At 43.1% G+C, this 16224-nt stretch overlaps 1 protein-coding gene and 1 non-coding gene across 4 annotated transcripts in view; both read right to left on the reverse strand.

Annotated features, from left to right (window-relative positions):
- Window positions 1-16224, reverse strand: part of LOC105569870 — an 89004-nt gene that overhangs the window by 22489 nt on the left and 50291 nt on the right. For all 3 annotated transcript variants that reach the window (XR_001009540.1, XM_012026654.1, XM_012026655.1), the window contains exons 2-3: window positions 14635-14837; window positions 9402-9650 (exon numbers count right to left, since the gene is read on the reverse strand). Coding sequence is in view for 2 of the 3 variants with exons in the window: in XM_012026654.1 (XP_011882044.1) it covers window positions 9402-9650; window positions 14635-14837 (452 nt within the window). In the remaining variant the exon portion in view is untranslated. The remainder of the gene's footprint in view (window positions 1-9401; window positions 9651-14634; window positions 14838-16224) is intronic.
- On the reverse strand, window positions 15324-15395 carry Trnap-ugg. The gene has a single exon. It is a non-coding gene; the product is annotated as a tRNA-Pro (tRNA).

Genomic DNA, 16224 nt, shown 5'->3' on the forward strand with positions numbered 1-16224 from the left:
GAAGATATTGCAATGCAAAGTCCGAATTGTAAAATTTCTATTTACGTTAATGTAGCCGTTTTTCCATAAATTTGCAAGATGATTGGATACACTATTTCTCGGACTGAGAATTCGGACCGAAATCTAACGTCGTGGACACAAAGGTTAATATCACAAAACGGATAATCGATCCTTTCGGGATTCTCTCTCGTAATAGTAATGATATCGTCAAATGACGCCAACTAAACTGAATATTTATACAAACTAGGTACTTTACTATTTTTTTATATTAAAATGTTATATCCAAATAATCGAGCATACAATTTTATCGGAAGAAATAAAAGAAATAATATTAATAATAATATTAGTTTGCATTATATTTTTATTGAATAAGTATTTAAAATTTGTCTCAGTAATATTATTATTAATATTAATATTATTATCCCCTTTATTTCTTCCAATACAATTTTATGCTCGATTTGTATACATTTTAATATAAAAAATAATAAAGTACCTAGTTTGCATAAATATAACTAACCAGGAAACCTACGTCGATGAAACGTCTGACCGCTATATTCATCCGCCACAGTTTGCCTCGTACCCCAACACTTTGTCGCCATACAGCTCTCATTTTCTCTCTCTCTCTCTTTCTTTCTCTACTCGCCTACGGAAAACCTTTCAATACTTGAAGAACCGGAGAAAGTCAAACGGTAAGTCGCGTACGTGGGTGCTCGGGTACGCAGGTGGAGGTATAGGAGGAAACAATTCTATCGACGCAACGTTTATACACGGCGCGGCCCTGAGAACGCGGCTACAACATCTGTCGTCTAAATTGCGAGACACCGTCCGTCGTCCGTGTCCCGCGCTTTATTATTTTGAATATTGAAACAACGGAATGACATTTTTCCACGCGCCAGACGGTTACGAAACAGCTCGCGCAGGCCGGTGGTATCGTGTCTTGAAAACAGGCAGCCTCTTTGTACGTTTTCTTTTTCATCTCTTCACGGTTTCTTGTTAGTATCGCGTTACTGCGCGCTAAAAAAACGTATTGCGCATCAATCCGCCGGCTCAATCTACCGAAAATTAATGGATAGCGTGAGTTTGTTGTATTCGTTTCGTGAATTCGAATGAGTCATCCAGAGAGCAGTGACTTCGCGACAATTAATATTGGGTAGACCAAATTGGAAAGGCCCGACGATCGCAATAGGAACGGAAAGGGCTAGTTACAGCCTAAGAGAAGTCAATTATAGTCTAAAAGCTCTTGGCTTCTGATTGGCCCTTATATTTTTACTCGATTTAATTCAGCGGCCTGTTTATGACAGTCCAAAATTAGTTGTCTGCACGTTATACCTCTATATTTATCAAGGTGCTTGTCTGAAACAAACTTAATTCGACTCCCACTTGCGGGATTAAACTCAAACGGTTCTATTTTCACAACTTTAATTTCTAGATTTGCGTTACTTCCCTCAGACGACATTGGTCGTTTATATACCACCGGTTAAACCAGAAATAGAATACGAGTGACTGAGAGCTAATGGAATCGCAAATCAGTCGTTTGTGAGCAGAGTGCCCTCGCGGGGGTCCAAGAGCCGCGCTTTCCGCCGGCTCTTCCCCGATAATAATAAACGTCTCGCGTTTATCATCAGCGACGCTCACGGACGCCGGTAAAACACGAAATGCAATTAGGCTGAGGGCGAAGCGCGATAACGACATTATCCGACGTCGTCACAGTATATTCGTTAAGAGGGACAGGCAGAAAGGAGTTAAAACGAAGGAGACCCACATCCAGGAAACGGGGGGGGGGGACAAGGTACGGACGTGCAAGGAGGAAGAGGAGCAGGATCGAGGACAGCAGATGTCATGGACCCTGCGCGACCTAGTTCGCCGTGTTCTGTACAAACTAGCTCGCTAATGCTATTGCTAAACTGCCGTCGACGACGTTCAGCAACGTCCGCCGACCTCGGCTTCGCGAACGGCAATCCACGTCGACGGCCTTAAGACCGAATCAGACGAGCGATTGTCGACGCGGATTGGACTTGGAGTGACGACTGTCTTCTAGCCAATGAGAGCAAAGCAGCCAGCGGTTGGCAATTGTTTTCTAGCCAATAAGAGCAAAGCAGCCAGCAATTTAATCGACTCTCATTGGCTGGAGGACACTCGTCAATCGCCAATCCCACTTCAATCCGTGTTGGCAATTGCTAGTCTGATTCGGCCTTTAGGGCCTAAGCAGAAAGATGGTCGTAACCGTTTACGATTCCGTCGTAAGACGTAAGTCGGTGTCGAAAGTCAACGCACAAAGAATTGTCGTAGACGTATATCGCATCGTATTCGGTCTAGTCCACATTGGTCGTGTCGCAAGGGTCGTAGACTGGAACTAATTCAACGTCGATTGGTCGAATCTATGATTTGCGACGCCTGTGACGCTACGATACGATCGATGTAGAACCGGCCTACATCGCATTGCGAGGCGTCTACGGCAATTCTTTGTGCGTTGACTTCCGCCGACACCAACTTACGTCTTACGACGGAATCTCGTAAACGGTTACGACACTCTTTCTGATCAGGCACTAAGACTGTCTTAGTCGTAGACCTAAAGTAAGACAGAGGAAAACGTAAGCCGTGAAGAGCTATTGTACAAGACTTACGTTTTTCTCTGCCTTACCTTACGTTTACGACTATAAGGTCCGGTTTCACCAAACGTCGCTTAACTTTAATCTTAGTTTATGCAAGTTTGTCTCTTTCTAAAGTAACAATTGGAAAAAAACAAAGAACAAATTAAGCTAAGCTTAAAGTTAAACGTTGGCGAAGCCAGGCCTAAAGGCCTGTGTCTACGATGCTGGAACTTGGACCATGTTCTAGCATCGTGGACACAGGCCTTAAAACAGTCTTCAGCGTTTACGGATCGTTCTCTGCCATCAACCTTAGCGTTATCATTATTGCATCGTCTCATGCAGCCTCACTTACTCAAATGATCGTTCGCGTCTTTCATGACGGCTGGTCCTTCGCTCCATCGCTTTTGTCTCGCAAGATGTATAGTTAGCACGGTGCAGCGTAAATCGATATAAGAAAGAATTAAATTAAAAAATTATTTTGGTCACGAATTTCTTTAAAAAGGAAACGGTCTACATTCTTCCTGAAAGTGGTATACGTTGCGAAGCTACTATTCCCGCGAAGAATTTTACGGATCGGTTATACCGAGAACGACGGAAGTCCGACAATCTCGGAAATCTGGGAAAACACTTGAAAATAAATTATTCATACGGAGCACGTTGCATATGTGGCAAACTGTGTCCGATCCTCCGCTTCGATACTTCGCGGCAGGTGTATCGCACAATTGAATCATCCTGCATGAAAAATGCACTCGACTGCGTCACGGAAATGACCTGTGGATGTCGATTGAATTTCACCTCGCGGTCACTCGGTCTTCCCGCCCCGTCGCCGACGTCTACGCGTTCGCGATTATGCGATTTGCGTTCGCGGCGCGATGCACCAAGGCTGCGCTCGCTCGCAAGACTCTGCCGCGCGTCGTGGCAAATTTACATTTAGATCGAGATCGGTCTCGTCGCCGAGCGAAGTCGATTCGGCGGCGATGAGCACCGGTTTTCCGCTTCATTTCCGACGACGACGGCGGAGAAGAGATCGCTACAGGCGGCAGCGTAGACTCTTCGTCTCCTCCTGCCTCTCGTTGGCAGGGCTTAACGCATCGCCGCATACGCTCTCGCAAGAAAATTGCGTACGAACTTATCGCGGGAGTCGCTCCGCTTGCGCCATGCGGAGATCGAATTTGCGGGGAATTTTCCGACAGCGGCGAGATGAATTTGTCGAAGCGCAAACGCTTCGAGATACCCGCGTTAGCGTGGAAGATAGCAAACTTGCCAACAGTCTGGGAAAATATACAGAGCGCACCAGAGCCCCGCCGATAACTTCGCTAACGGATGTTCTCCGAGCAATCTGGAGCCGATTATTCATTCCCTAATTAAAACACGAAAGCTCGTTATGTAAAAATATTCGTAATTATTAGAGGAAAATCTCCTGTTACATGATAGACTCTTAATACGAGATAGCGGAGTTTCTGCTAAATTAATAGGCATCGTCTGTTGCTTCCATCATAAATTTATTGCCCTTGGAATAAAATTTGTTTAGTGAAAAATTATTAGATTATGTAATCGTTGCGAGAAAAAAACTTGCGATTGTGATTGAACTCGGACGTTGAAAAGCTGCTGTCTCATATTAGAAGCCTATCTTGTAATAGGGGACTTTCCTCTGCTTTCTCCGACGTTCACATTGTTACAAGATTTATTTCACAAGTCAAAGATCCCAATAACGAAAGAGAAACACAGTGGTGTTTCCCTGAGAAAGTATCGACGAGACGAATTTCGTTTCTTTACGAATTTACAGAGCCTAGATTCGCAACGCCGCCGACCACGCGAGTTCACTTTTGTCCCGCTATTTTCCCTCTTGATTTCCGGTTGCGCGTTCGCGAATTAGTGTTATTCGCGGGCGGAAATTTTAAAAGCGCGTCGCCGGTCACGCTTTCCATGCCATCGCTCTGATTGTGGATCCCCGAGTGAGGACCCCTTGCCCGCGTTCTTCGCTACGGCCTCTTCCGCGAGGCAAGCTGTGTTTAGCCACGCTTCGCGGAGCTAGACGTAATTTTGTCGTCTCGTCGTAAAGCGGGAGCTTCGGCGGCGGCTGTCATTACCGTGCGCCGCCGTGGAGAACGAGATTTCTGTTTTCGCACGACGAGTGCTCGCCGTGCTTGAGATTACGACGATGGTTCTGAAAGCGGTATCTCGTGTTACACTTCGCGCAAAGTAACGCGTAAGTGCTTGTTCGAAAGATATGACCGCATAATTCACATCTGAAAACGCCAAACGGCAGAGCATTGATAAAGAAGCTATAGTTCAAATTAATAAAACTATAGTTCATCTAGCATCACACACAAAGAGAATTTTCTTTTAAAATTTATTCGGAAAATCATGTAATCGTGGAATAACATGAAATTTCAAAGACTTTGATAAGAGTTTTTACAGAACAAATTGTAAGATAAAATTCTCTCTGTGTATACATCAGAAGATTATTTTGGATCATCTACGCCTCCGAACACTCAAGTGAGGATGTCGCGTTCATTGTCGCTGTGAAACTTGTGGAAAAGAGATCAGTCCCGCGAGGACCGTACAAAGGATGTATCCAACCGCTGCCAGAAAGAAGACGGGAGACGAGAGAATCCGCCCTTGATAGAATAGCCCAAGGCCTTTTGACGTACGCGATGAGATGCCTACGGCGTATACACGTAGCGCGATGGCTCCGGATGTAGCGAGAATGCGGGACGCGTGAAAAGGAACGCGATTGAATCGACGAGCGCACCAAAGAGGGAGAAAAAGAGTAGTGGTTCGCTCGGGCTGAAATTAAATGGACGCAACGCGTCGCACCGCGCGATCCTGGATGCAAAACGCTCCTTTTCCCAGAGGAACTCGTGCGCGCGCGAAAAACGCTCGAGACGACCGACCCCTCGGCAGCGCGAAATCAATCTTTCTTTAAACTTTCCCTCGTAGATACGCGCGACGCTGTTACCGCTGGAGTTCTCCTCCGAATGCATTTTCACTCGTGTGATTATCTCTTTCGCGTAACTAAGCAATTACGCGCGCGTGCAGATTAAAAAAGGAGAGAAATGAAATATTAAAGAGGGAGAAGATTCGGGGAGAGCTCTTCGTGGAAAGTTTCGAATTTCCAAAGAGCGAAGTCAAGTAATGTCAAGAGTCAAGTGATCGGCAGAATCTCTCGGAAAGCAGGAAAATAAATAAAATCTCACGATAAAAAGCTCAGAGACGGACGACATCTTTTTTACAATATAATTTTTAACTAATATATGTAAGTGTAGAGTTGTGAATCTCATTTCGTCTCGGTGACTGTACTGCCAATTGTTATACGAACGGCTTATAAATAATAAGTTTTTCCAAATTGTAGATATTTCCTTGAAAAGGACCACAATCCAGATGGTCGACACGTTAGAATAAATCGTTAAATTAAACCACCCAGCCAGTGTAAGTAAAGTCGTTAAATAATTTTTCTTCCTGTGTGTTTGATTAATTACTGGCGACAATAATATTCTTCTGGTTATAATGAAACGCGTTACACGACCGCAAACTGCGTAAAACGCGCGAGGGTCGATGCCTGTAATCTCATCAATGACAACTTTATTTCCTCGACGTGATGAGCCTCCTCGTCCGCGAACGCCGACGCAACTTCGCGAAATCTGGGATATCATCAGCAGTAGACACCGCGTTTTCCGCTGCACTCGAGTGTGCGCATATTCGATTAGCAGACTTCCAGCGCTTCGCTTTACATCGATGATATCTCATCGACCTACGACTCGCGATACTTGCTTCACTTAGCGAGCTGCGTGTAAAAAGGAGACGATCAAGTTCAAAATAATCGTCACGCTTGCTTCGTTTCGCCTATTTTCGGGCGGCACGTCGCGGAATAAAGAATTCTCGCGAAACGGGCTGTCGGCTTGCTTTGTGGAACAATGCTTTCCAGGTTTCGCGCACTGGCGAGGCTGAAAATTGTGGCGAACCGCACAGTATGAATCACGGTTACGTTCCGCGCAAGGGGGTACGCAGAAGCGACCTTCGACTCTAATAAGATTTTATTGCGTGCTACGCCGCGAAAGAAATTGCGAGCGGGCAATCGAGTTCCGAGCTTTGCGACCCGAATAAATCATTGTGTAGAAGCGAACGGGAAAACCACCTTGAAGCTAAAGTAAGAACGTATGTACGCGCGGTAAAGAGATTCAGGCCTGCAACAAAGTGTAAATGCTAGAAGTGAGTGGCTGTGTCTCTTTCTACGGGGACAGTTAAAAAGAGACAGAGCTACTCACTTCTAGCATTTTCACTACAGCGTAAGATACAGAATTGACCCACTGGTTTCAACCAACGTCGCTTAACTTTAAGCTTAGCTTAATTCAATCTTTTTCTCTTTTCAACCGTTACTTTAGAAAAAGACAAACGAATGAATCAAACTACGATTAAAGTTAAACGACGTTTGGTGAAACCGATCAGGGAAGTGAGAGCTAACCAAACCGGGCGCACGTTTCCTCGCGTCGTTAACAGATGTCCACGCGTAGCCGAGATACTTGATATTACCTTTATTTCCTAAAAATAAAATCCTACGTCGTGTAAACTTATATCACTGCTGCCCCTGGTGTCGAAAAATTAGAAAGTTACACCGCCATTTTGTCCGACGGCGACGTTTCTTAAATGAAAAATCGGAAATCCTGTGTTTTGCGTCGCAATACCTCCACTCATGGGGCACGTAGGAGAAAAATAACAACACTTTTATTATGCAAATCAAACCCAAGCTATAGTCCACTTAGAATTGAGTCCACTTAGAAGTCCATCGGATCAGCCGTTGTTGAGACCCGAAAATCTGAGGGCCCGTCAACTCGCGTAAACTACACGGTCGGTCTCGCGCGCACAGTTTTAGCTACGCTTATACATTACCATGTCTCGTGATATAATATATTGCAATACTTTTAGTAATTTGAATAAATTCACGTAGCTCACGCATCACCTTTCCACTGCACGGCAAAATACGATTTTAAGCGGAAACACATAACAATTCTGCTTTCAGGTTTATTGCGAGACGTGAAGGTTGCTCCGTGTCTGGCCGAAGATACGTGCGCGAAGAGACCGCCCTGCAATTTTTATTACCGTTGCACCGCCGCGAGTTGCTGCCTGCAGCAGCAGAAACCGTCACATGCGGGCGTTGCGGCAACAATTCTCTCAGAAGTTCGCGCTCCCCGTCAAGATGCGACCGGGCGCGAGCTCTAAACTTCCCAAAGCCTCCTGAATTTTTGACGCCCCGCTGCCGCCGGGACTTGAAAAATGCAGACCCTCGAGTCCGCAATGTCCATCGATCTCGGAGTAGCCGTATGCATGGAGCGACGCTCTCAATGCACGACGTAAAACTGATAAAACTCGCCCGACGGTGATCTGAACGTCCCGCGCCAGATTTCACCCGCCCATCTCTCGGAGTCGAGCGAATCGATAACTCTCGTTACGTTTTGACATAGTTTCCCTGTACAGCGAGTCTACCGAGCCTACGGCCTGAAGATAAAAAGACTTATCCCCCTTGCCGAAGATCGGCCGATCGCGCGACTCCAAGTGGCCTCTCGATCTCACGGCGATCGAACGCGGAAACTTGCAGCAATCCGCGACGCGCGCGATCGACCCACGCAATAATCTGATAGAGTCGTATTAGCCTGAATTCCGACAATCCAGTTAGCTACCCTACTCCTCGCCCTGCCTGATCCAGCCTCGTCCTGAATTCGAAGCAATTGGCACGAACTGGCACGTTCGCGACGCTAAAATAACATAGGCCGATAGGTTTCCCAAGACGGTGCTGCACAACCAACCCGCGAAATAGCGCGGTGTCCCATAAATTCGTTATTACGAACAGCTAAATCAATTATCGACGTGTCAAGCGGTTAATACGATCAACGATACCGCCCGTGTGATGGAAGATTCACGGAGACTTAAGTAAATGATAAGATAAAGTCAGAATATCGGCGAAAATAGCGAAAACGAAAATCGAATGAAGCGAACGGAAGTCAATTATTCCAGCCAACGTCACGCGTTGAGTCTCTAACGTTGATTATCAGAGACGTAATGGCGACGCGTATTTCTCGCAAAAAAAAAAAGTGGATCGCACCACTTAGCTGCAATTTTGACAGAACATCTGTAAAAGGTGTAATGGCATCGCGTGACACGACAATAATAACCGGCCATGTTGGAAAGCATAGAGATCTTTTCTCTCGGGGAGCGTTTTAGCGCTCTTCGAGGTATCGAAATTGCCGGTGCATTTATCGTCGTGCGGACGAAGGGATAAGTGCACGCAACAAACGATCTCGAGACATCGCAGGGACTCCGGCGAAACGAGTTTCGGCGATCACGCGACAATATTTACGCGGAATAGCTTACTTCGTCTGGAGAACTGTGTCGATGCGTTTGCGATAATGACGAAGTAAAACAGCGGAGAGTAAACAACGAAGAAGCTTCCTGTTGCCGTAAAATTCTTCAAATTCTCGAGTAAATTCTGGTATAAAGACTATTACCAGAATTACGTTGAAAGGAACAATAAGCATTTTAATAGACGCAGGTAAATTAAAAATTAAATTGAATGTGATTTTAAATTGAAGATGATTGAAAAATAAATTTCAAATAAAAAATAATTCAAGGCGATTAAAATTAAAAAATACAACAACTTAAATCAATTTGGAGTCGAGTTTTTAAAAATTAGTCCCGATTGATCGACCAATGACAGACTATAGCATCGCTAAATAATCGCAGATTTTTTTTTTATCAGCTGAGAAACACTTATCTACAGAAAATTTCCCGTAACGGGCGTTTAAAGCGACTCACCGAGCATCTTGATACCTTGGACCGGACTCAGAGGGTAGAAATCCCCGTGAAGTGGGCAGTGGAAGCCCACCCTGCGCTCCCTCCGCCTCGCCCGTCTCGTGAGCATGCAGAGTAGTACGCCGAGCGCGAGCATAAGGGCGCCCACAACTATGCAGATCGGCCCCAAGATACGGGAATTGCCGGTAAAGGCGATTCGTGCGGCGTACGAGTTCTTGTCCTCGTCCTCGCCGGGGCCGCGATAAGAAGCAGCTGTAACAGAGAAACGGGCGAATGGAAAATTAATCGTGAAAGTTACTTAAAACAACGACCGTCAAGTTGGTGAAATTACATTCCCGTTAATATTTTCTCACACGTTTTTCACCGTTTCTTGTTCATTGTCTTTCATTATTTTCATTAATTTTTCATTCCACCAGACGAGAATCATATTTTATAAAAGGATAAAATAAATTCTCACATATATATTAATTCTGTAAACTGTACAGTCTATCTTCACTCCTCTAATGTCGAACAAACCGTTAAAAGACGATAACTCCTAACTGCGGGAGGGATCAAACGATTTAAGCAATTCAGATGCGATCTCGTTGCGCTCGACTTTCGCGGAAGCGCTGAATTCGGATGAATTTCGCCGAATCAAGACTTTATGTTCTCCTCGCGTGTTTCTTGTACAATACCGCAAAGCCGCTTCGCACTTGGAATCGCGTTGGCTCGAGAAGACGCGAACTGGTCCGAATTATTGGCATTGTGACTACTCGACGCGAATGAGAAAACTTTTCCAGCGGCAAGTTTTACGTACTTGGAGGAGGAGCTCTGTGCGCGCGTTATAACGTCTTATCCTCGTCAATTGCAAAGCGGGAATGTCGCGGCATATTTGGAGAGAAAATGTGCGTTCTGCAAAGTAGCGGAAATCATGAACATAAATACGCTCGCCGCGGAGAGCTCGCCTTCGAGCATATTTTAATCGATAACGCCGGTGAAACGCTTCATAGGCGGTCAGCATGCGCAGATCCGACGAACTTCTCCTCGCACTTGTGTCTGTCTTTCGTAAATATAAGATAAGCGAACTACTAAAATGCAGTAACGTGACTAAAATGTACGAACAAATAAATTAACGCAGATACGTGCTTATCTATAACTTTGTTATGCCTGCATTTAGAATGGAATGGCTTAAGTCATTCCGGCTCTAATTTAATTTTCAGTATCAAAAAATACGATATCTAATTTTAATTTTTTATAATAAAAATATTTTAAATTTTAAGTGTTTTAAATATCATAGCAACATTAAGAAATTCCAAATAATATATATTTAAATAAATATTTAATAAATACGCTATGAGTATCACGTCCCCCTGATATATTATATAAAATTAATATTTTCCCTTTCTTCAGTGGTTAGTACATTTTATCGTTGTAAAAATACATTTTTATTCTGAAACGAAGCTTGTGGTAATACGAGGCCGTAAAACGCAATTCCAAATGTATAATTAAAAATGAAAGTACCTGTAAAATTGTATTTAAAAATATAAAAACTTATAAATCTAAAAGAAATTGTAAATAATAAAGATTTTTAAGAAAATGCGAGTAGCAAGTAAAGTAATAATAACGTTTACAAAGTGCTTTATGTTCAAAATAATGTATCTATTAATCCCGCTTATGCCCATCTCCACCAATGCGGGCTAATAATTATTTTTCGTTCTTTTCTAGTTCCTTTTGAAAAAGATTAAAGTAAACCGAGATTGAAGTAAATCTACACTGGTGGAAACACGGACATTAGTCCGTACAAAAACTAAATTCTCGTTCCACTTGACTCTATCAAAGGGGACTTGACTCGGCGCGATAAACGTAACAAAGACATTAACACGACGCGAGTAACCGGTAAAGATAGAACGATATCTGGGGTGTTGAAGAGGAAGCGAGAAATGTAGAGACAACGAAAGGGAAATGTGCTATTGGACCGGTCTTGGCGCGGCGAGAAAAAAGGAAGACGCGGAGGACAGACCGGTTCTGATAAATCGGTTGGTAACAACTCGCGGCACCTCGTATGTGAAGAAACGTGGCCGAGAGATGTGACGGGCCAGCTGTTGCTTGGCGAACAGTCCGGGCCCTCTTCCACTTGTCTTTTTCTGTTTCTTCCTCTTCTTCCCCGCGATACGAAAGCCGTATCTATCTCCGGGGTCAGCGTCCCCCGACGAGCGAACTGTAGCGCCTCTCAAATTAATTCAACGAGAAAGACGGGAAATTAGTCTCTCACCTTTTGAGACGCCTCGAAAGTCTTCCGCGTATTAATACATTAACGTTGATTAACATTAAAACTCGCTTTTTAAATTCCGCTGTCTTGTACGATCGATCTTACGAGCATTTCTAAATCATATCATCGGATGTTTTTATTTACGACAACAATATAATAATGTAATATTGCTGTTAAAGCAATTAGAGAGACTTCTTCCGAGATTTCTTCACTATGGAAAGGAATCTGCTTTATTAATATTCACAGCATAATAAAATCAGAGCGAACTCAGGTAACGTGATTTATTAGAGACTTGCAACTTAAATGCATTGCATATGCTCGCCTAATTTCCAATATTTGCGCATTGCTTGCACGACTCTACTACTGCTTCAGCTTACTGAGTGCGGCTTCCTTCTCTATGTAATTAATCCGCTTATAGAATGTCAGTAGAGGCTTCAGTCCGATTAGTATGTAACGACGAATACCGACTTGAGAATATCTCACTCCGTACGCATCCACTGTCGACAACGTGTTGACAGTCGCGCACATCGTTATTCAAAGTATATATCACAGTATATTCCATATAAGTCCCAGTTTTATATTATTCGATTGTTATCACAAACGAATGAGAGCTCCTCAAAGTTCTGAACGGAAAGATCTTACTTTCAATTGGAAAATTTAATATTCGACGACCGAAATTAAATTAGCGCGAAAAAGTTTCGTCTCATCGTGTAATTACAGATATAATTTATTCTAGTAAGAAGATAAAGGCAGAATTTTTGTATACAAGTAATATTGAAGAACAAATAACAGCTTCTGCTCGACTCTTTGTTTAATATTAATAGTAACATTCTCCCTACATGAATATCATAAAACGAATAAGTCGTTAACGCTCTAAAAAAATAAAATTTAGAAGACACACTTTCTCGTTAAGCGATAATGAATGATATCTCATAACGAAATAAACATTGATTCTCCTTTCTAAGCGACCTACATGCGATTACGGAGTCTATGCTTTCTCCGAAATGGAAAGCTTGAGATTATTCTCATCCGCTAAATCACGGCGTGACGCGTGCTCCATATCTCTATAGAATACAAACGCGCGGACGAATACGAGATAAACTAGAAGTAAAAGTCTGAAAATGATAGACCGCCCCGCGTGCGCAGCGCCGGCTGGCATTGCGAAAAATTGCGTATTATCGAAATCATTAAAATCGAAACGAGATATTCCGTTGCGGCCGAAGTGACACCAATTCTCAGCCGGATCGTCGGAATTGCGCCGCGAATTTTGCCGGTCGATCATGAGATGCAAATGAGAATGCAAACGACGCGTTACGAGATAACGGGGGAAAAAAAGCAAAATTAAGAGATCGGTGAATATTCAAGAGTTCCGCCCGGTGTAACTATTGTCCGGCGCACTGTGTGCTTTCGCAATATCGCAATTTATACAAGCGAACCTCTAATTACAACCGCGAAAATTATGCGACGCGGTTAAAACGGGATAGCCCCGCGGCGGAGAATCTTGCAAAAATATTCCGGAGGGAAATAAATCGCATTTATCATTTGTTTGTCGCTCGTAACGTTTCCTGACGAATTTGTGACATTCACGCCGCACTTTTAATCGCCCATATTGCACGTTCGTTTGATATCGTATTCTATTTATCCAGTAAAACACAAGTGTACCCGAGCGTGAGAATGAAAGTACATTTTTCGCGATGAACGTGGAATCGGGAGTGCAGTCTGCGATTTTAGAAAAAAACCGTGTAACAGGATCGACAAAGAGTACAAAAGCGCGCGATGTGTTTTGTAAAGAAACGTAACGAGATACGAGAGGCGTCGCTTTGACACAGGATACATCTTTAAAAAAGAAAAACAATGTTCGTGACGAATCTAAAGATACTCTTTGTAACGTCGCGGATATTAGATATTGCGCGACAAATCCAGCGCTTTTTAGGCTTGAATAGTTATGACGTACACGACCAGAAATTTTAGTAGGGTCCTAGGAAGGGCCTAAATAAGGATGCCTTAATGCATGATCAGGCACTCATCAGTCAGCCCTGATAGAACCCTGACCGTAAATGTAACGTCGAGAATTAAAATTGCCTGATCAGGTTTTTCTTATCAAGACCTCATGACTTGAAGTTTATCCATGATCCATACAACTCGCTGTCGGATCATATCGACTCGCCTCTTACACTAGTACGGGATGATTTTTACTTACGAGAAAGCTAACGCGCGGTCGCCATGTCGCGGCAGTGAGTGGTACTAGTACTATATATTCAGGTTAACGTTTATCAAATCTAAGAAGACTAGAGACCAGGAGAGTCATAGACATAGTAAATATAGACCGAGCGTTCCATTGAATAAGCTGAAGCTTGTGAAGAGAGAGACAGAGAAGATTTAAGAAAACATTCTTTCTCTGTCTCACCATCGTGACAAGAGAGAATCACGCCTGTGTAGTACTGCGCAGGCACGATTCTTTTCTGTTACGATAGTGTAAGACAGAGAAAGAAAGTCTTCTTAAATCTTCTCTCTCTCTTTTCACAAGCTTCAGCTTATTTAATGGGATGCTCAGTCTATATCTACTACGTCTATGAGGAGAGTAAACTCTTGCCTAAATCAGGTGGGAGTAGGCCCAAATGTGGTCGCATTTCGCGACATGGTCGCCGGCCAATTCATGAACTACGCGTGCTGAACTTCGGAGAGTCGTGCAACATAACTAAGGAAACTGGAAGTTCATGAATTGGCCGGCGACCATATCGCGAACAGCGCCCACCACTGGAGTTTACTCTCCTGGTCTTCTTGATCAAATCCTATGAGGGAATCAGGCGCACCGGATCAGGCACATGTCAGGAATTTCTTATTAGGGCATGCCTCACTTCCTCCCTATCAGACCCTAACCATACATGAGGCATGCCTGATTTCATTTCTACTCGGGATAACGCATATCACTCCGACTGAAGTAATTTTAAATAAACAAAACGGGCGGACGTAAATGTGTATACGAACCAGTGAGTACGGCGCCGACGAGCATGAAGAGGGTGCCAAACGCCGGTAGGGCGATCTGGCAGTTCGCCGCTATCACCACACCAGCCACCATCAGGCCGCCCTCGATCTTCTCCACCCTCAACCGCGATATGGGGGTCGGGCATTTCAATTTCGCGCCCAAGCCGCTACCCAGCATTCCCTCCTCGGCTGCCATGCTGCCGGTCCTGTAACAACGAGCGAGGCTAATGACGACAACTGTAATAAAGGTTCGCCGACGAAAATTGCGCGGATGAGTGATCGCCCACTGAACGGGATGGGGGCACTCCCTTTGTGAAATTTTAAGTGGGATCGTATTCGTGTAATTATATAATTAGAGAGCTAATGATAATGGCACGCGTTAGAAATGTCATTTTATGACGAATAACGATTTGTAATTGTGGGTGGGTCATCAAATTTCGACGATGCCTTGCACATCGAGGAAAGGAAGCTGCGATAAAAGATAAAAAGTTAATTACAGTCAAGAGATAAAGCACCTATCGCATTTGAAGCAACAGTGTCTCTTAAATCGCCGAGCCTCTCTCAAATGTTAATCATTGTATGATTATGCTGAAATCTTAACAACTTTTTCTCCAAAAATTCACTTATTTTTAGGATTATACCTTCAAGTCAAAACTATTCAGTTTGTAAAGATTCAAAGAATAAAAAAAATTGGGCTCAGCCGGGATTTGAACCCGGGACCTCTCGCACCCAAAGCGAGAATCATACCCCTAGACCACTGAGCCGCTTGAAACGATACTTCGTACTGAACTCTTAAGTATATACGCAATTGTTAACTTTCATTGATGCAACAATTAAAGTATATCTGTAATAAATACAAATATATCTATTAAAATCTAGACAAGAGCGTTATTGCAATTAAAAGATACAATTTCTCATTCAAGTCAGTACACGCAGAGAATTTTCTTTTAAAATTTATCCTGAAAATCGTGTGATCATGGAACAATGTAGCATTTTGAAGAACTTTATAAGAGTTTTTCGAAATTTTACCATACCATTTTACTAGTAAAATGCGGACTAAGTATATTTACTAGTAAAAAGTATAGTAAATTTTCAAAAATTGATTACATGATTTGCAGGATAAATTTTAAGAGAAAAATCTCTCCGTATAGTTTTACCATCCAATAAAGAATTGTATAATTTAATTATTTGGATATATTTTGTTAGAAAGAAATACATTTTTATTGTCTCTACAAAAGTAATGATATCATCAAATTGCGCCAAATAAAATTTATACAAACTAGATACTTTATTATTTTTGATATTTCTCTCCGTGTAGTTTCATAATATTTCTATACACTGTAAATCTTTATACGCAAGAGATTACCGTGTAAAATTTGTAAACATTAAACAACACAAGCCCGCGATTCGCGCGCGCCATTTGATCTGTCTAAAAATTCGCATGGTTTGACAGCTGCAAATAACACGATATAACTGACTGTGCGATATGACTGAAGCATGTCATATCGCACAAACGAGACAGCCAATCAACATCTCGGAAAAGCGACAATACTTCGAGTCTTTCGACTATCGACTTAACACGTCTTTTTTTTT

Source organism: Vollenhovia emeryi, unplaced genomic scaffold (genome assembly GCF_000949405.1).
Source record: "Vollenhovia emeryi isolate VEMERY1.0 unplaced genomic scaffold, V.emery_V1.0 DF939122.1, whole genome shotgun sequence".
Classification (NCBI taxonomy): Eukaryota; Metazoa; Arthropoda; class Insecta; order Hymenoptera; family Formicidae; genus Vollenhovia; species Vollenhovia emeryi.